Source organism: Drosophila rhopaloa, unplaced genomic scaffold (genome assembly GCF_018152115.1).
Source record: "Drosophila rhopaloa isolate 14029-0021.01 unplaced genomic scaffold, ASM1815211v1 contig_178, whole genome shotgun sequence".
NCBI classification, from domain to species: Eukaryota; Metazoa; Arthropoda; class Insecta; order Diptera; family Drosophilidae; genus Drosophila; species Drosophila rhopaloa.
Window position 1 is genome coordinate 8,382,353 of NW_025335059.1, and position 19,194 is coordinate 8,401,546.

A 19,194-nucleotide genomic window follows, 5' to 3' on the forward strand; every position below is an offset into this window, starting at 1 on the left:
TAAAGATGAGCAGCTAAAAATAGAGTGTTGCCAGGCGGAAGGCTAACAAGATTATGCAGCTTGCAAAAAGTTAGAAACTAGTGTACTCCAACTAAAAATACGGGAAGTGTCACAATTCGTTCCAGTTTCAACCGAAAACGAAACGAATTACCTGTTACGAACCTATAAATATAAGCGATAAATAACAAAGGAACGCAGTATATTCAAGGTAGTCATGTCGTTAACTCTGTTTACTTTTCTGATAGTCTTTGGTTTCGCCTTTTTGGGCCAACATCAAGCAGAGGGTAAGAAGACATAATACTAAAATAAATATTCAATGTTAAAAAAATATTATTTTTTGTCACTTCTGCCAAGACAACATATATTAAAAGCAAACAAAATACATCACACTGGGTACTTACAAATTACTGATTGATCTTAATTTTTCTTAATCCTTTTAATGTTATTAGGTAGAAAAAGATTTACTAAAATGATTCATATTTATATGTATATTACTATGTATTTTCAGCTTTTGAATTTAACATAACAAACATTTGTTATTCTTTAATAATGTAAAATTCAAGATTAGCTTTATTAAATTGATACTTTTAAAAACAAGTTATTTTATTAAGAAAACAAATTAAAATCAATTTAATAACACAAATACAACTAGTTTTTAAAGCATGTTTTGAACTTTTAGCAGACTGTGTAGCCGAAACCTCCGATATCTGGAAGGATGATGCGAATGTGGATGAAGGCAGTTGCCCCTCGTTAAAGAAGATGGTAGATGAAACCGTGGACCCTGATTTAGATGATATATTAAAAAAAGAATCAAAAATCGAAAAGAATAATATTTTCGAGACGAAAACGGAAGTTCAGAATTCTATAGGTCAAAACATAGTAATAATTCTTCAGTTTCTGTGGCAGGTTATAAATTGGTGGTTCAATTGGAAATAATAAAAGCGATAAGGCATATCAGTCAAGAGGCCCAAATCCAATTGCTTATGTTTGTTGTCTGGATATATCAGATTCAAGCTTTCCATTCCGTCTTTAGCCATTGTTTTTACGGCTTTGTTCCCAACTGTTATGTTGACGTTCCACTCTTTTATTTCTTCACTTTTTTTGTTTTGTTCTGTGTTTTTAACCCCCCGTTGCATTTGGCAATTTAAGTTATGAAAAACGTTTCGTTTGGCTTTGTTGTTGAATTGTGCTGTATTGTGGCTTTTGTTTGCGTTGTTGCTTTCAATGCATTTCACATGAGCCGGCAGTTGCCGCTTTCCATTTGGTTTATTGCGAATTTTATTGTTTTACGGTAGTTTATGGCAAATGCCATACACCGAGCCATGTAAATATTTGTTCTAGGCCGAGTCCCCCGCAATTCCCTTTGTATTCAGGCTGCATCAGGCTGTCGTTTGAGCCAATTTTCACAGAAACAGACACAGACTCAGATACAAACACGCTTAAATATGCACAAGTTGATAAAGTGAAATGTTTGCTGGCCCATTTCAATCAGTGTTATGCTGATGACCAAACTATAAAAAGGCAGGAGGCATGTGCATACAGAGTTATTTCATCCCATTCCATACAGATTACTTTATTAAAATCAACGTGTGGTTCTGGGCAGGAAATTTTATTTTATATTCGATTTTAATACGATTGCAGAGTAAACGGACATTATTGAGTAAACTGTTTCAAGGCGATTACTGAGTGAACAAAAAAAACCATTCGCTCACATTATTAACATTATTTGTATATTTTAAGCAGAACAAAAATTGGCTCATACCTATCTGATATGGTACATTTCTACTAAATAATTTCGAAAGATTACAACTTTTTAATTTCTTTCCAAAAATGATTACCTATTACATATAATAAGTAATAAGTACAATAAAAAACAATTTTTTTAAATTTTAATTTAAAAAAAGATATAATTTTTTTTATTTATAAAAAACTTAAATATACCATTTCGATTCTCCTTTCAAAGAATGTATGGCCCTATTGAATTCTGTGTAGATGAGTCACAGAACTAGTTTCTGCCTAAATTCATTTGCAACAAAAGTTAATTTTACTAAATTTGCCGAGGTTGACGGCGACTTCTGTTTGGGCTATTAGGCTAATGGGCTTGCACAAAACTTTAGCCAGCCCAGAACAAACGAGCAAACAAACAAACCAACTGCAGTAAAAACAAAGCGTGTAGAAATAATGTGCTAAATGAACAAAGCCCTAGTTCCCTTTTTTTTTGTAGGGGGCGTACAAATACTTGCAAAATACAAATAAAATTAACTAAAACTCAAACAAAAAGTAAACTCTGGACCAAAGTCCAACACAGGCGCAAAGCCCACCGGAAAATTTTTGGAAAACACTCAACTCTGAAATAATTAAAAACTAATTAAAGGGGCGGACGGGTTGTGGGCGTGTGGCAAGCTGTTGTAAAACTTAATTAACTAAATGAGAGCAAGTGCAACAACAGCAAACACAAAAACGCTATAGAAGTTGTTGTCCAAGCACACACACGAGGCGTATGAGTAATTTAATCATGTTTCATGCTGTCCTAGCCAAGAGAAAAGGCGGTCCAGAGAGTTGCGTTTTGTTGACACCCACAGAATGCAATTTGCGCCACAAAAACAAACAAAGAAAATCTTGGAAAATGGGGGAAAATACAAGGCGGCAAACAAAAGTCAAACAAAGTTATATTCCAGATTGGATTTTAAGTTTTTGGATTAGTTGCAGCTCTGCAGATGCTTTCAACATAATAAGAGCGAAAGCAGCACAACAGGAAAGTGGAAATATTTACGGAGTCCTGTAATTCTTTACAGCCTGAGGCTCCTTGATTTCCCTTCTAACCCAGATTTTAATGGAAGGTAATTGGCTTAGCCGTAAAAATATTTTAAAATGTTTAACATGTAGGTCAAAAATTAACCAGCTGGTTTTCTTTTAATCTAAAGCTACCTTTCTAGGACTTCTTGAAACAGGAGTTTAAAATGATTTAAACATGTGAGAAGATAATTTTATTTACACTTTGAAGAGATTTTAAACTCACACAAGTTCATGAGTCATAGACAATATATAACTTCCTTTAACCCTCGATTTAAAAATGCCTTTTCCTGTGGATTTCACTTGCCGTACTCCCAACAGCCATCACATCGCCTTAGGGCAACATTCTGGTATTGACTTGCATATTTGCCTTTCCACTCCAGTCGAATCACCTGGACTCAAAACCACTCCACGCACGTGCCATCAAAGTGAAATAGAAACAAACAGGAGAGGCAATGGGGTCCCCAGGAGCCAAGGAAGTCGGGTTTGTTCTACACTTCTTTCTTTGCCGACCGGCTTAAGTGCGTTGTTTGCCCAGTCACAGAGTTCGCGTATATATATAGACCGTACCATGCCAAAGGTGAGAGGCTGTCTGATATGCATAAACAAGGACCTTCTGGACTTGACTTCGCTTTCCGTGCCCGCTCTGTTGGCCATTGATGAAAAGCGACAGCTGCAATGCACAAGATTGAAAGCGGAAAACAAAAGAAAACTCCGCCGGCATTCATTTCTCACAAATGCCTCTGCTCATTGTTGGCCACAACTGATTGCAACCAGTCGCTACAATGTGACCCGAGTCCGGGTACGGATCCGCACATTGGAATCGCTTTGGCATAGACAAATCTGCGACTCAAATTGCTATCCGCGGTGATTGAATGGCATTACTTTCAAACTGGCCAACGGTTTCTAGCAGCTGAATATCCTGGCCAATGGCCACTCAATTGGATTTCAAAGCTATCGGTCAAAACCAGGCTACATATGCTTAATTGAAATAGCGAGCGGGAAAAGCGAAGTCAAACCCAATTTCGTATTCATGAACGGAAAGTTCATTCAATTTATAAGGCCCGTTCAGAGTTCTATAAATCTATTAATGACTTTAACACTATTAAGAGGCCAAAATGCGGAACATTTATTATTATTATCAGAAACAAATTTGTTTAAAATTTAAATAAAATAGGACATTTTTAAATTCCTCATATATTTCAAAGGTAGAATAGTAGTTCTTTTGTTATATTTTAAACAATATATTAAAGATAATTTATATTTATTATGATATGATAATAATCTGCGAAATAGAAAAATACTCAAAGTGGGAATAAAAAATATTCAAAAGCCTAAGAAATTCTAACAAATAATTATTCACAATTATACGACAAAGAGCTCAATTGAGCGTCTACTGAATATCTAATAAAGTTATTGATCTTACACAATACATACATGCTCATCTGCATTTTCATCCAGAATACTGCTTTTAGAAAGTTCACTCGGGCGTATGCTTAATATCATATGGAGTCGTTGCTCCAACTCAGACATTAAGAGATTTGCACATTGAAATCCTATGATTGTGTGTCCTACTTCACTACAGAAATGCAAATTATCCTAATCCCCCAGAGGTCTGTTGCCTTTTCGATTGCGGCTCGGCTGTTGACCTTTCCTCCTGCCCTTTTTATGCCAGCTTAAAGTTAAACAAACATATTCTGAGCTGCATTTGCCGCACACATTTGTGGTCGAAAAGATAGCTCTGTTTAAAAACGCTAAATAAATACAATTGACAGATTGAAAACTTTATATTACTACTTTTCTTCTTTTGATTACAATAAAACCTTAAAAAAAAATACATATATTAAATTTACCTTAAAGGCTTTTTGATTAATTTAGCAAAACAAATATCTCTGCATAACATTTGGAACTATTGTTTTCTTCACAGCTATATATCCCAGCATCTCTGGTCCGAAAAGTCCACTCTAATCTATGCTGAGAAATGCTTGACAATGCCTTGTTGTGTGGCTCAACTTTGGCCCCAATCCTGAATCCTTCGTGTCCTTCGTGGCCAGGATTTGCTTCTCATTAGCAAAAAGTTCCCATTGTTGGCGTCACTGGGGAGCGCACGTGTGAGAAAGGATAGCCAAGGAAATGGGTTTGTGCAATTCGGTTCTCGCTCTCTCTGCACCCAAATTATGCAAATTGCACGAAATTTTGCATTGGATAATTTTCCTATTTGCCCGTAACGCTCAATAAAAACAAAATAAAAAAAACTTTTTATGCCCCAAGGGACCAACGATGGCATAAAATGGCTATCCAGAAAAAATACTCAACAGCTGTATAAATGCACCAACAAAAATACAAATAAAAATAAAATAAAAATGGAACAAACTGCGTCGCATTTAATTAAAAATGTAATTACCCATGCCTTTTCAACAGCCGCAACGCTTGAAGCCGTAGCCAAAGGCTATAAAAACATTATTCGGGAAATTGTTGCAAATTTAATTGTTAAATCCTGTTATGTTTACCGGAGTGATACTATTTTACGGCGTTGTGGTCGGATGGAATTTATTCTGTCGTCCCAAATTGGTGCTAAGTAAAAAAGAATTTCACAATTTAACAATTAACATACACTTAAAAAAATAGCAATATAAAATGAAGATAAAACATTTTAGGTTTAGAGTTTATTTTTTATTTTTAGATTTAGATTTCATTAATTTATTTATTTTTTCGTAAGAATATTAAAATACACATTGTATTTCTCAATAGGATTTTGACTTTTCAGTCAAAGTAAAATCGTTTTTAATTTCATACTTTTGGTTGCAGAGAATCAAATTAAAAAAACAAAAATTAAGGATCTCTATTCTAGTTTTTTCCCAGCCATGGATCAACTAACTGATGCTCAGATAGCCCTTTACCTCTCAATGGACTTGATAAGTGGACAAAAGCTGGTGGAATATAAGCTCATCTTTAAACAGCTCAACAAAAACGAGCGCGGAGTGATAACCATAAAGGAACTTGGAGCCATGATCAAATCCTTGGATAAGAGTCCCTCGGAAAAGGAACTCGAGGACATCTTTAGAGCCTCCGATGTGGACGGCAATGGCGAGATTGACTTCAGGGAGTTCTGCTTTGTGATGGCGAGTTTTGAAAACGAGGAGGAACGCGAGATGTGCCAGGTATTCAAGATGCTCGATAGAGACGAAGACGGTTTCATCACCCAAAACGATCTTCTTCAGCTGGTAGAAAAGGGCGATAGCAAAAAAAAGGTCATTAGGCAAATAATAAGGGACTATGACTTTGACCGAGATGGGCGGTTAAGTTTCGCCGAGTTCCTGACAATGATAAAGAAGATCTTTTCGCACCCACCTGAACTTTAAAAATATTTTTCGCCTAACTGCAAAACTACATTTTGTATCACACTGGACACATTTTTATTGGAGAACAAAATTATTAAAAATTTAATATGAATGCACTTAATTCAATCAAAATCTAACTGGTACATCCAAACGATGAGGATATATTGGCAAGCAAAATTGTTTTTAATAATAATTAGAAAAAAATATATTTTTTTGAAGATTTCTTAAGGAAAGCTTTTTTTGTTACCGGTTTTTTTTTTAGATCTGACATAGTTTTATTTGTCCAGACATCATTGCTTTCAGTTTCAAAGGTAAATTCATTGTGATCATACATCTTTTAATTGGAGGACAAAATTTTACCCTGTTTTAAATTATAGTTAAAAAAATTTTGAGTGCAATTTTTACTGGTCCCCCAAAATTGTTAGCTCCCGAAACATTAAAGATTTGCCATGGATGACTTTGACTTCAGTACCCCGCCACCGGAAGTGCGTACCATCCACACGCACAATCTGGACGACGAGCAGCTCAAGGATTGTGAGGCGGCCTTCGCCCTTTTTGATGACGAGAATACCAAGGTAATCCCCATCAAGTTACTAAAGGATTGCCTGCGAGCCGTGGCCCATACTCCGCCGGAAAATGAGCTGCAGGATTATATCACCGAAATCGATACAGATGGATCGGGCGAACTGTATCTCAGCGATTTCCTATACATAATGTCAAAGCGGTACGAGAATTCGACCCCCGAAGATGAAGTTATCCTGGCGTTCAGGGTCTTCGACAAGGATGGATCTGGTTTTATACCAGAGACTGAATTCCGTCAGATAATAACTGATTTGGGGGAAGATATGGAGGAAGATGAAATCGAGGAAATGATACGCGATGCAGACGCTAATACAGAAATGAAAATTGACTATGTTCGCTTTGTGACTATGATGATGGAGACGTAAATTTAGAAATGTAAGTATATAGAAATTTATGTCTCTTTTAATATAAAACTACAAATGAATTACAGAATTTTTAATTCTACCGAGCTGCAGAGATGACTACCCGTGGCTTTATCCTCTCGACGGATTTTATAATTCCTGATTGTCCTGATTTAACCTGAAAATAAAAACCAGACGGTCCAGCAATGAACGATAACCAGTTCTTATATACATTGTAAATCATTCCTATTACAAATAAATTTTAGTAATTTCGACCAACAAAATTGTTACACAAGTTTGACTTTACTTTAAACTTCAAATGAAATCATGACATTTAAATTAGTCTAAAATTTGAAGTGAGTGTTCAGTGACCTTCAAAATTTCCCAGCCCCAACCCCTTTTTCGGCCATGGACTTCGATTTCCTCACTCCGCCGCCTGAGGAGCGCATCATACGCACCCACAACCTCAGCGAAGATCAGGTTAAGGATCTTGAGATGGCCTTTTCCCTGTTCGACGACCAAGACCACAAGGTTATACCCATAATGCAGTTGAGGGACCTAATGCGAACTGTGGCCTACAATCCCAGTGATGCGGAGCTGCAGGATATATATGCCGATATAGACACTGATGGATCAGGCGAGCTATATCTTAGCGATTTTCTTTATATTATGTCTCTCAGGTATGAAAACATGACGACCGAGGATGAGGTTATTGCCGCCTTTAGGTTTTTCGACAAGAATGGAACCGGCGTTATATCGGAATCCGAGTTCCGTCACATCATGAAGAACTTGGGAGAGCAAATGTCGGATGATGAGGTCGAGGAAATAATTCGCGATGCTGATTCCGATAATGAGGGCAACATAGACTATGTGCGATTTGTCAACATGATGTCCACTACATGAAGTGCTAAGCAGGCGTTGCATATTAAGACCCTGACTTTTCATTTTCAAATCAGTTTCGGTACGTTCTCGCTCGTAAATTCTAATCAGCTGTCGCCCTAAAAGCACCTTGATATATTGTTAAAAACCTGTGAAGATGTCTGAGTTAACGGAGGAGCAGATTGCCGAGTTCAAGGACGCCTTCGCCCAATTCGATAAGGATGCTACAGGAAAGATCGCTACCCGTGAGTTGGGTACCTTGATGCGTACCTTGGGTCAGAATCCCACCGAGGCGGAGTTGCAGGATCTGATAGCCGATGCCGACAACAACAGCGATGGGCAATTGGACTTTAGTGAGTTCTGCGCGATCATGGCCAAGCAAATGCGGGAAACCGATACCGAGGAGGAGATGCGCGAGGCCTTCAAGATCTTCGATCGCGATGGAGACGGCTTTATTTCACCAGCTGAACTCCGTTTTGTTATGATAAATCTCGGCGAAAAGGTCACCGATGAGGAAATTGATGAAATGATCCGTGAGGCTGATTTCGATGGGGATGGTATGATTAACTACGAGGAATTCGTTTGGATGATCAGCCAGAAATAGAAGGCTGGTTTCTAATGTCACATGAATAAAATAATAAATGGGGTCACTGCAAATAAAATTGTCTTCCACATATTTAGGGGTTACTAAGGGGATAAGCGAAACGCGTCCAGTTGTTTGTAACTACTATGTTATATGAAGAGATATGAAGTGACCAATACCTAAAGAATATTGATTTGCTATTTAGTTTGTACCTCTTCCTAAATTAAATACCTATTTAAGGTTACATACTTATTCACAAATCATTTTACAACTCCCTTAATGCTTAAAGTTTTGAATTTTGTAGACCAAGAATTTTTCGAGCATGTCCTACTCTTAACAATTTTTGATGAAAGTGCCCCATTTCCTTAATTGTGGTTGGTTTAAGAAATTTTGTTCTCTTTCTGCCTCGCCGTCAGGTGGAAACTTTCAGCATGAAACACTCTGCGTGGTTTTAGTCCACCCTCTCCTTTTGCTGGCAAGTGGTTTTTGCTTCCACATGCGGCACCTTTGTGGCCAGACGAACAATTTTCCTGTTGCTTAAATTCAATTTGCTTATGCATTAAAATTAAATTTTACTGTGGGCTGTGCGGCCCCGTTTCGTTCTCCTCGTCGGAGTCCCACGGGGCTGAGCCTCGTGTCTGACTTTATAAATATTTCGGGTGTGTTCGGAACCACACGCATATATGAATTTTCAATTTTTCGATATACAAGTTTCGGTTTCAGCTCAGACATGTCAAAATGCCAACTTTCTTAATTGAGAGTCCACAAAACAACGTGAGCCGAATCGAAACCTTAAATGCAATGTGCATCCGCATGGAATAAGAACAAAAGCCCAGGCAGATTCCAATTTCAGATCTGACATCAATAAGCACTTACAGTGGCATAAATATTATATATATACTCGAGAGCTGGCGAATATATGTGTCAATATGCGGTCCAAACACCAGTACGACATCGGCACTTCGCCACCTAGCCACATAGACTATTCGGTTTTCAGTTGGCAGCATTCACAGGACATGTTCAGTCCATCGAGCAGAGGAAATTGAATTTCTGGGCCGGACCCCCCTTAGATGGAACATCTGATAGTCTGGGGGCACTGCAATATCAGTGCAGGATATTTGAGTGGCAAGCAAATCAGAAACAAGAAAGAAATCACATTGGATCCAAGAGTTTTCTTTGAGTTTGATCTATGAGTTTTCCCAAAGCCCAGACATTCAAAAAACAAATGAGTTTGTTTCCATTCATTTCTCCAGCCCCTCTTAGCATCATATTCCATAAAGTCCCTCCCTAAATCCATGCATTCGATTTTATCAGAGCATTCCAGCTTCGTTTTGGTTGAATTACTCTATACACATAGAAAAAAAAAAGGAATTTGAATTGGGTTAGGCTATCTTTAAAGTTGTTTTCAAGATACAACATTTAAAGTTAAACCTAATTTAAAACTTTCAAAGACAATAGAAACAACATGAGCCATTTTAATTCAGCTCTTATTATTATGTCCTTTAGCTATGTATAATCATTAAATTTTCTTTTCCAGCAGTTTCTAAAGAATTTAAAAATCAATTTTATGTATTTATATGATTTTAGTGTCTTCGTTTTTCTCTGTGTGCAGAAAACGGCCGGAATTCTGATGGCGAAATTTTCATGCACATCGATTTCTTCTAGAAGACTCTTTTTTTGCGGTTTGCCGCCCACATTCCGCACCCATAGTGTCATTTTTGGGAGGGGATAGTATGTGAAGAGTTGGTGAAGGGGGAACGGGGAATGGGGATTGGTATGGAACACTTCCGCACAGTCACTTGAATACGCAAAAAGGCGAATGCAAGTGACGAGGTCCATGAACAAGGACGAGTGTGGCCTGGTCGAAATAAGGACTTTCATGCCAGGGGACGAATCTGGTGAGCACCCACACTCTGGTCAAATTGCGATTGCGGTCCTGGCCACATATACACACAGTTTAAACTGTTTAAGTTATCTGTTATCTCTAATTGAGAGAGAAATGTGTGTGCGTGTTTAGGGGCTTAAATTTTAAGTTGTTGATTTTATTACGCATACGCCTAGTGGCTGTGGCCAAGGCCCCTTTCTGGCCATAACAAACTTACCCGCTTAATGACGGAGCTTTCTCGGGCCCTCAATCAAATGGGTGGAAAAGCCGAGGCTTTTACCATGGGAAGCTGGCAAAAACCCTTTTCGGATTAACAGATCAACGCACAAATGACCCGAGCAATCGTCTTGGGTTTTCCCAGTTCCCTGTTTTTTTCTTGCCCGATTTCCTTTTTTTTTTTGCCATTTCGATAAGACTTTAAGCTTATCGGGGCTGAAGGACTTTGACGACCCAATTAATTCTTGTTCAACAACAGGCCTAAACAAAATGTTGCCACATGCATTGTACGTCTACTCTTCATGTCAAGGAAAAGCAAGGGCAGGAAAAAAAACTAAGTGAATAAAGTACAAAAGAAAATAAAAATGAGAAACTCGTGAACGTTAAGTTAAATTGCGCGGAAAAGTTATGCGGCCCTGCTGCCCGGAGTTTTTCTAACAAAAAAAAACTTTGTTAAACATTTTATTCTACAGAACGCTCAGCACGTTGGCTTAGCGGAACTACTTGAAATGTAAAAATGTTCAAGCCGGAGTTGAAAAGGCAAACTTGGCAGCAACTTTGAAGGCTCACATAATTATGCGCATTGCATCGTCACGGATCCTGGGTCACATCCTCCTCTATCACCTGCTCCTGGTCCCGACCAGCCTTTCAGCCACCTACCAGCGACCCTCGAACTGCCAGCAGCATCAGTCCAGATCTCAGGAAATGGATCAGTCCGATAATCTCCCCATGGGTCTGGGCCACGGCAACTCCAAGCAGACCGCCTCAAACATTGCCCAGAAGGCCGCCCAGGAGGCCAAGAAGGCGTCGGACACCCAGGCACCTGCCGCTCTGGCCGCCGCCCGCCAGGTGAAACACCAGCTGGCCGAGAAGGCCATTGCTGCGGCCAAGGCCGCCGAGGCTGCCTTGGCGGGAAAACAGCAGATCCTGGAGCAGCTGCAGGACGAGGTGCACGAGGCGGAGATTATCGTCCAGGAGGAGAGCTACTCGTTGGTCGGCTCACAGGTGGGGTTAAACAATTGATATCCAATACCAATACACTTGGCCATCGCTTAACACGGACTCTTTTAGTCGGTCTTACAAATTTGCTCCCACCCCCCTTTTAACACGCTAAAAACCTCGTTCTTACACGATTTTACCTTATAAGGAGTGCTATAAAGAAGCTTTAAAAGCCATCAAACAATCGAATATTACTCATTTTTATGATGAGTAAGAAAACATGTTGAAGCAAACTGGCTTAAACTATATTTGCCACCAAATGTATTTCAAATATGATATGAATAGAAACATATGATCTCATTAAATTTAAACATTTTTAACATTTAACATTTTCTAGGAACGTAAACCCTGTGTTTAGCGAGTATATTATATTATTGAATATTTGAAAAAGGATAAAAGTATTTTGATTTTGTTATTTTTACTGATACAACTGGCTGTTAATCGGTTTTTTTTTAAAGTATTTAAAGCTTCAATCACTTTATTTTCAGGCGAATCTCAATGCCGCTGTCGCCACTGCCAAACAGGCTCAAACGCTGTTGCAGACGCTGCAGAGCTCGGTGAAAACCGCCCAGGACGTAGTGAGCAATGCCGAGGCGGCTGCTTCCGGTGCTCAGCAGGAACTGTGCGAAAAGAACCAACTTGTGGATACCGCTCGCCAGCGAGCAGAGATGCTGATTCAGCAGCTGCGCTCCGCCAAACTGGACTACACCAATACGAAGAAGGCCGCTTACAGGGCCGCCTGTGCCGCCTCCGAAGCCAGGCAAAAAGCAGTTCGAGATCGAAGATCCTCTGGGGAGGAAATCGGGGGAGCTTCCGGAGACCAACGGCAAATGGTGCAGGAACAGGAGCACCAGAGGCAGGTGATAGAACGGGAGCAAACAGTAAAAGGACAACCGGAAGATTGGGAATACAACGAGCAGGGTAAAGCTATATTTTCTAATTGAAGACTGAATTGGAATAAATGTTATTTGGTTAAAGTACACAGCATCATTTTTTAATTGTTGTAAATAAACATACATAAAACACGTTTAATTATTACACACATTTTAAAAGCATTTAACATTTTTCTTTTATTAAAAAAAACATATTGAATGATGAATGTATTACTAAAATTAAAGTGAAATTAAGTTTTTCAACAAAGATAACATAATTCTTGTCAATTCCACAAAATATCAAAATACCAACTATATCGACCATCCACAACGAAAACTTTAGCCCACAAAAACAAAAGTTGCTTTACCAAAAGGTATGATTTCGACAGCAACTTTATTTTAAAGTTCATCAGACGCATAACCCCTATTTCAGATGGAAAGCGACGGAACATTTAAACTTCCTCTGCCAAACGCCTTGGGGACTTTGGTACGCCAATCGAAGCGTTAGGAACCGCAGGACTCCAAAAAGGCAACATGACAGTGCCAAAAAAGGACACCAAACCCAATTGGCTTGTAAAACAATTTGACCAAAGCTATTTTGTTATAACTTTGGGTTTTTTCTGTTGTTTCCCTTTTTTTGCTTTTCACTTTTTTTTTCGTTGAAAAGAGTGACAGTGGAAAAGGGCGTGACACAATGGGGCGCATTACAAAAGTTGGCAACACACGTTTTCAATAATGATTAGTTTCGGGATTCTCATCGGGGAATTGACAAAGGATGAGCAAGGAACCTAAAGTTTAAAGTTTTTCGATTCCCTTAAAACTTTGCTTACATGAAATGGCAATAAATAAATGTTGGTTGTCAGCGTATTAATTGGGTCATCAGTTGAAAGATCCTGAAAGTTTTTCAGGAAGCTGAAGGATTCGATCCGTAAAAAGCTCACCGGGGAGCAGTTAAAATAACGTGCGGGTTTTCGAATATTTGTGGCGTTTATTTGGACACGAATTCCCCAAAGAAAGCATGCGATTGGTACTCGAGATAAGAATTATCAGGCATCAACTAGCAATCAAGGGAAGCCATCGCCAGTTCGGTTTATGATCTGGCCTCATAAAATCTATCTGAGATAGCAAACTAAGCCCAAATAACTACCCAATTTATAGTTTGGCTACGTTTTAAGAGCCCTTGCCATTCGCCGTTGACAGGCAGACAAAAAGGGTTCAATTGAGAGGCAGGGTTTGTCTTTCTTGTCCTGTGGAGCCCAAACCAATTGCTACACAGAAAAAAATTATTAAATTATTAAAGTTGTCCCAAGAATACAAATTACAGAACAGGTCTGATTGTTTGAAAATTTTTTTAAAAATCAGAACGTTTAAAGTGTCTTTTAGTTTAATATGTTGATCAAATATGAACATGGTCTTTTATTTAAATTCGTTCATATATTCAATTTAAGAATTATCGATTGAAAATATTGAATATTTACCATTTGTCACAATATTTTCTTAAAAGTTAATTTTAAAAGTAAAATAACTTTTTATCAACGTTTTTGTTCAAACCAAATAATTTTTCTGTCTGCAGATTGAAGTCGAGGCTCTTAGGGAGCATTAAGCCGCATGTGGCCAAATCATCGCCGGAACGGGACCATTTTCCCCATTCCAGACATTCAGCTGCCAGATGCCAGGACCCACATTCCACACCACAGCTGCCCAGAATCCAGAATATTTGCTGACACTTTAATGCCAAAGCAATCTGGCAAGTGTTGATCGCCCGAACAACTAAATAAACTACTACTAAAAGTCAGCCCCAGACCACCATGTCAGTCAACAGTATCAGCATAAACCACAATGCCACGCCCCCTCTCCCTGCCCATCTAACTCCAAATCCAAATCCAAATGCCTGCCCCACAGACACGCCTCGAACTCAACCGAAATGTATTCATTTCAGCTCTCGAAATCACCAAATTCAGATGGTGCCAGTTTTTGTTATCCGGGGTCCGGTTTCCAATTTGCGTTCTTGCGTATTTCAGGGAACAAATCAAAACAAATGAAATGAAATCAATTCAATGAAGCAAATCAAATTTCATGCGTATTCCGTCGCTTTTACCCAACTTTTTCTGCCTCTGTTTCTGGACAATAAAAATTTTCGGCCTCGATTGGAAACCGAAACCGAGTAAAACCAAATCTGTTTCTGTTTTCGGGAAATATTGTATTTATGGTTGTTTTCGGAGTGTGGGAAATAGGCGTTAAGTGTGTGTGTATGGCCAAGACCATAAAAATCTCTGGCAACAACATAATTTGTGAAGTTCCCTTCAGTTTGCCAGTTTTTCTTTTTGTGTGACTGGCATGCAAATGAAAATCGACAATGGCATACATTTTTGGGTCTTAAATTGACTTTTGAACAAATAAAAATGTTGCAAACTCCAGGCCGAAGAGCTGTCAGAATCAAAAACCTAGGCTAATCAAAGAGTCAATTTATTCCGCTCAGTTGGAGGTCGATATCATCGCATATCATTTACATTTTCACCTAGCGGCGCCACCACAGCTGTGAAAATTTTCCATGGTGCCATTCGGGAAATTGTTTCCCATTTACTATTCGCTTTAATGGCAAAGAAGCCTATGATATTTGCGCATTAATTTCATATCATTAAACATTTGCCCGGGTATTATTATTTACCAAACTGCTATCGAAAGTGGAGGAGTATGGGAGCCCCCAGTTAATTGGAAATGTATTCAGGTGGGGTGGTTTTTGGTGGCATCATGGGTTAAGTGTTATGTACCTGGTTTCGTATTGAAATTTATGCGAGTGGCGAACACTGAATGGCGCAATGTGTTTGTTTAGTTTAATGACGGTTATTATATTTCCGCTAATTAATTGTTACCGATGATGGCAAAGTTGTTCTTGTGAAGACTATTATCTTGATTAAAGGTTATGAATATGTTGATTAATTGCTCGCCCACTGATTGATCCCTGTCGGAATAAAGCAAGGTTTACTTTATTGAAACTCACTTATCTACGTTAGTGTTAATCACTTATTTTCTCAATAAACACTTTACATATCATTTACATTGTTCCAATAGGCAAAGCATTATTTTATTACGTGGAATAGTTGGATTGCAAACATTTGAAATGAATATGACTTGACATAAATATAAATCTTAAACCTTTTTATATTATTAATATAATTTAACAACATTGTGGATAGGTATCAAACTATAGTTTTCAGAAAACAAAAGTCACTATTTAAAACTATTTGCTGCATTAAAAGCTATACATATAAACTTCAGTTCGTTCTAATTGATTTATCTTTATTTCCCTTCCCTTAGGTATTTAATTTCTAACATATCTTACAAAGCTCTGGTGTTACCTAATAAATTGTAAGTCCCGCTGGTAGGTATAACTCCCATTATGTTTGGAAACTTTCTTTCTGAAAATGTTACTTCCTTCTGGGGTTTTAATAAAAATCCGCCAGAAAAGAAAACTTTGACGTTAAGCAAATGCACCCCAGTGGCAATGGTGAACTTTATAAAGAGTGAAATGGGCTAAGGGAAAATATTAATTTTCCGCAAACAGAGACAACGAAAGGGTGTGCACCCCCGTCCACGAAAAACTATGAAAACTCATTTAACAAACTTGCAGGAGGGGGTGCAAAAAAATAAGGGACACACCGAGGAAAAACACATCGCCAAATGCAAAACTTGTGTTGACACGACAACTGCCCCGCCCGCAGTCTGTCCTTAGATCCTTCGCCAGGTGAATGCTGATGTCTCCACGGGAAAGTGGATTACGGAAAGTGGAGGATGGGATGCACTGAAACATGCACAAATTGTTGCTGCTGCCTTTGCCATTTCACTGACGGAGTGACAAACTTCGCACGTTGCACAAAAGACACTGGGAAAACTTGAGCAGATTACTCAACGCACCCACTCGTATCTCACTCCCCATCCCTCGGCAATATCAAGCTTTTTTTATGGGTAACACAAACCCGGTACTTAGTGAAAAGTGAAAAACCAGTGTAACAATGTTGAGCTTTTAACGGTAAATTGTTGCAAGAGCCAGAGACCAAAAGACAAAACTTTTTCTTTTTACCGAATGAACAACAAGAAAGTTGAATGAGGTGAGCGGAGATCGAAAGGTGAGGGTGTGGGTTGGTCTGGGTAAACGAAATGTGTCAAGTAAGTGCAACGCTTCAAGTTGAAATTTATGCAAAGTGCGCCAGTTTAGGGGACAAGTCCTCCAACTGCCAACTGAAACACAACTCCACTCCGCTTTTCCCACCCAGCCAAGGCACTTCAAATGCATTGTAATTTCAATGCGAGCTCGACTGACGAAAGCAAATTCCAAGCTCTAACTGGAATTATTTGAAAAAGTTTTTCACAAAAAAATTAGGCTAAGAGAATGTCTGGGATACGAAGTCTATATACTCTTGGGGTGAGAAATGTTTTCAACTTTCCTCCTTATTTATATGAGACACCTATATTAAGGGTAGGTCGAGAAATATTTATATTTAATTAACTGCTCAAATAAAAGATCACATTTAAAATTTTATAAATTTATAAAATTATTCGCTTAGCTAGTTGACCTAATATTTCCAAATATAAACTGTAAAAGTATTGGGAAATAAACCATAAGAAATTCACGCAGCTAGCTAGACTTCATAAACATTTTTTTGCGTCAAACTTTTTAATTAGCAGCGAGTTCCCAACGAATAGTTGCAACTGTAACAGCTGCAACTGAAGGCCAGCTAATGGACTAGAACGGGGATTGTATAGGACTTTAAGACAAGACTTGGAAGGATGGTCAAAATTAAAGTCACAATGGACACTTTTTGGAAGGGACTTGCCCTGCTGTCAATTGTCCGCAACTTTTGGCCGAGGCCATCGTGTAGGAGCCAAAACCAATTCAATGCCGCCCAACTGACATCGCTGACTGACGGCCTAAGCGCTTCTGCAGCTCCAGGATGGCCAGGATGTCCGCTGCTCCTGCTCCTTGCACTGAACAAAAAAAAAAAACAGAAAAATAAATTTGAATACAAATTTTAAAAAACAAATTAAGAAAGGAATTGTGCCTTCTGAAGTCATCGCAAGATTAAGAACAAAATCATAAGCCAACTCTCTTTATAACCGAACCAGTTTTTAAACAATGTTTTTTATTCACATTTTCTAGATAAATTTAATATTTGAAAGCATATATTATTGTTCAGATCGAATTGATATGATTTATTTTTACTTAACTCTATTTATAATCTAAGTATTTCAAAAAATATATTTTGAAAAAGACATAACTGATAATCCAAAAATAAAACAGGAAATTAAGCAAACATAAAAAATTAAATATTTTATATTTCGATTTCGATAATTAAAAAAAATAAAGCCGATCATTTTCAAACCCCTTATCTACCCTCTGCTAAAGCATAAAAATAATAAGCTATAACTTACTTTTACAAATGGGTGAAGCAAACTATTTCTTGATTTTCAAATCCATTAGCATAGTTATTTTTTCAGTGTGCTCCGGACTCGAGTCTAGCTTGAGCTGTCCGTCCAGCTGAGAATGAATGACATGCAAGTCTGTTGTGTGCGTGATCCATTCAGTCCTCTCGACGTTTGTTTGACGAAATCGCAGCTGAGTGGTGAGGCCGGAGGAAGAAGGAAACGTTGTCCTCGCACGCAACATTTGTCCCACCGCAGACCAATTCCCGTTGATGAGGATGTGGAGCAGGCGGTGAAGGAGCCGCACCACTTGGTTGGCTGCCTGTCCGTTTAGCGATGTCACTTCAAGTTCGGAAGGGGGCTGGGGCAATTGACTGTAAGTAGCCAGGAGCAGGACCTGAAAAACGAAGCAGGATCCGGATGCTGAACCGGCAAAGGACTTAGGACTCGGGCTGCTGCAGCTTGCATAGCATTAGGATTAGAAGTGTTTATGCAAATGAGGACAACTTTGAGTGATTGCACGGCAGGCGCTTAAAAGACAGGAACTTGACTTGACAGCCACTCCTTGGCGGAATGCCAAAGGACGAAAAGGTCGCAGGAATGGCAGCCATCTAATGGCATCGAGCCATTTAAAAACATCTGCGGCTAAATTGATTCGAAATCGTTTGCATAAACGTGGGCTGGATGTTTGGTTAACTCAAATTACTTCCGTTGTCCCACTGATACCATAAATAAACAATGTTGAATTGCCTGTAAATCGTTTACGTGGGGTAAAGTAAAGGTGTACCTTAGCTTAAAAATTTGGAAATTCAACTAACATTTCCATGAATCTAATACTACATAATTACACAAACTTTCTACAACCCTTATTTGATTTTTAAAAAGTTTGTTACAGGCAATTATATTTTATTAATACAAGATAATATCTCAGGCCTGTTTTCGTTTCAAAAAAACACAATTATCCCACTCTATGAATTTACTCTTGTTAAGCCGATATTATCAATACAACTGCAATCAAACTGTCTCAAATAATTTTAACTGGTTTTAACTTTTTCCTCCAATTGTTATTTTTTCAGACCTTACCACACAATAAAATGGACCATTCTGCGCTTTTGTTTGTGGTTATCCAATTCGGGTTGAAATTGCAATTAATTTCTCACACATTTTTAAGTGATTTCACCCTTTTTTCTGTATTTGTCTGTTATGTACTTTTTGTGTACTTAACAAGTGCACGCCTCGTTTTAAAATTTTGCTGTTCGAAATATGGCTTTTGCGAGCGGAA

General features: G+C 38.4%; 6 protein-coding genes across 7 annotated transcripts; all 6 read left to right on the plus strand.

Annotated features, from left to right (window-relative positions):
• Positions 1 to 207: 207 nt before the first annotated feature.
• LOC108037574 lies at positions 208 to 977 on the plus strand. Of its 2 annotated transcripts, none has more exons than XM_017114176.2 (2): positions 208 to 284; positions 680 to 977. In XM_017114176.2, exons 1-2 carry the CDS (start codon positions 215 to 217, stop codon positions 934 to 936), a joined length of 327 nt encoding a protein of 108 aa, XP_016969665.2. In that variant the 5' UTR covers positions 208 to 214; the 3' UTR covers positions 937 to 977. The 2 variants fall into 2 exon arrangements, with proteins under 2 accessions (XP_016969665.2, XP_016969666.2); XM_017114177.2 differs by having other exon boundaries at positions 210 to 284; positions 683 to 977.
• A 4,304-nt stretch (positions 978 to 5,281) lies between these two features.
• Positions 5,282 to 6,423, plus strand: LOC108037568 (calmodulin-beta-like). The gene is made up of 2 exons (XM_017114171.2): positions 5,282 to 5,371; positions 5,645 to 6,423. The coding sequence occupies exons 1-2, from the start codon at positions 5,337 to 5,339 to the stop codon at positions 6,153 to 6,155; spliced, it is 546 nt and encodes a 181-aa protein (XP_016969660.1). The 5' UTR covers positions 5,282 to 5,336; the 3' UTR covers positions 6,156 to 6,423.
• A 31-nt stretch (positions 6,424 to 6,454) lies between these two features.
• LOC108037569 (calmodulin) lies at positions 6,455 to 7,341 on the plus strand. Its single transcript, XM_017114172.2, has 2 exons — positions 6,455 to 7,091; positions 7,147 to 7,341. The coding sequence occupies exon 1, from the start codon at positions 6,584 to 6,586 to the stop codon at positions 7,079 to 7,081; it is 498 nt and encodes a 165-aa protein (XP_016969661.1). The 5' UTR covers positions 6,455 to 6,583; the 3' UTR covers positions 7,082 to 7,091; positions 7,147 to 7,341.
• Positions 7,342 to 7,387: 46 nt separating this feature from the next.
• On the plus strand, positions 7,388 to 8,210 carry LOC108037566 (calmodulin). The gene is made up of 2 exons (XM_017114169.1): positions 7,388 to 8,018; positions 8,094 to 8,210. Exon 1 carries the CDS (start codon positions 7,466 to 7,468, stop codon positions 7,958 to 7,960), a length of 495 nt encoding a protein of 164 aa, XP_016969658.1. The 5' UTR covers positions 7,388 to 7,465; the 3' UTR covers positions 7,961 to 8,018; positions 8,094 to 8,210.
• On the plus strand, positions 7,903 to 8,598 carry LOC108037567 (calmodulin-related protein 97A). The gene is made up of 2 exons (XM_017114170.1): positions 7,903 to 8,018; positions 8,094 to 8,598. The coding sequence occupies exon 2, from the start codon at positions 8,094 to 8,096 to the stop codon at positions 8,538 to 8,540; it is 447 nt and encodes a 148-aa protein (XP_016969659.1). The 5' UTR covers positions 7,903 to 8,018; the 3' UTR covers positions 8,541 to 8,598.
• A 2,522-nt stretch (positions 8,599 to 11,120) lies between these two features.
• LOC108037572 lies at positions 11,121 to 12,601 on the plus strand. Its single transcript, XM_017114174.1, has 2 exons — positions 11,121 to 11,625; positions 12,108 to 12,601. The coding sequence occupies exons 1-2, from the start codon at positions 11,197 to 11,199 to the stop codon at positions 12,561 to 12,563; spliced, it is 885 nt and encodes a 294-aa protein (XP_016969663.1). The 5' UTR covers positions 11,121 to 11,196; the 3' UTR covers positions 12,564 to 12,601.
• Positions 12,602 to 19,194: the final 6,593 nt, after the last annotated feature.

Coding starts and splice junctions, on each gene's coding strand:
- LOC108037566 (XM_017114169.1), top strand. CDS start 7,466: ATGGACTTCGATTTCCTCACTCCGCCGCCTGAGGAGCGCATCATACGC.
- LOC108037572 (XM_017114174.1), top strand. CDS start 11,197: ATGCGCATTGCATCGTCACGGATCCTGGGTCACATCCTCCTCTATCAC. Junction 11,626..12,107: donor ACTCGTTGGTCGGCTCACAG/GTGGGGTTAAAC, acceptor CTTTATTTTCAG/GCGAATCTCAATGCCGCTGT.
- LOC108037568 (XM_017114171.2), top strand. CDS start 5,337: ATGGAATTTATTCTGTCGTCCCAAATTGGTGCTAA. Junction 5,372..5,644: donor TCGTCCCAAATTGGTGCTAA/GTAAAAAAGAAT, acceptor TCTCTATTCTAG/TTTTTTCCCAGCCATGGATC.
- LOC108037567 (XM_017114170.1), top strand. CDS start 8,094: ATGTCTGAGTTAACGGAGGAGCAGATTGCCGAGTTCAAGGACGCCTTC.
- LOC108037569 (XM_017114172.2), top strand. CDS start 6,584: ATGGATGACTTTGACTTCAGTACCCCGCCACCGGAAGTGCGTACCATC.
- LOC108037574 (XM_017114176.2), top strand. CDS start 215: ATGTCGTTAACTCTGTTTACTTTTCTGATAGTCTTTGGTTTCGCCTTT. Junction 285..679: donor GGGCCAACATCAAGCAGAGG/GTAAGAAGACAT, acceptor TTGAACTTTTAG/CAGACTGTGTAGCCGAAACC.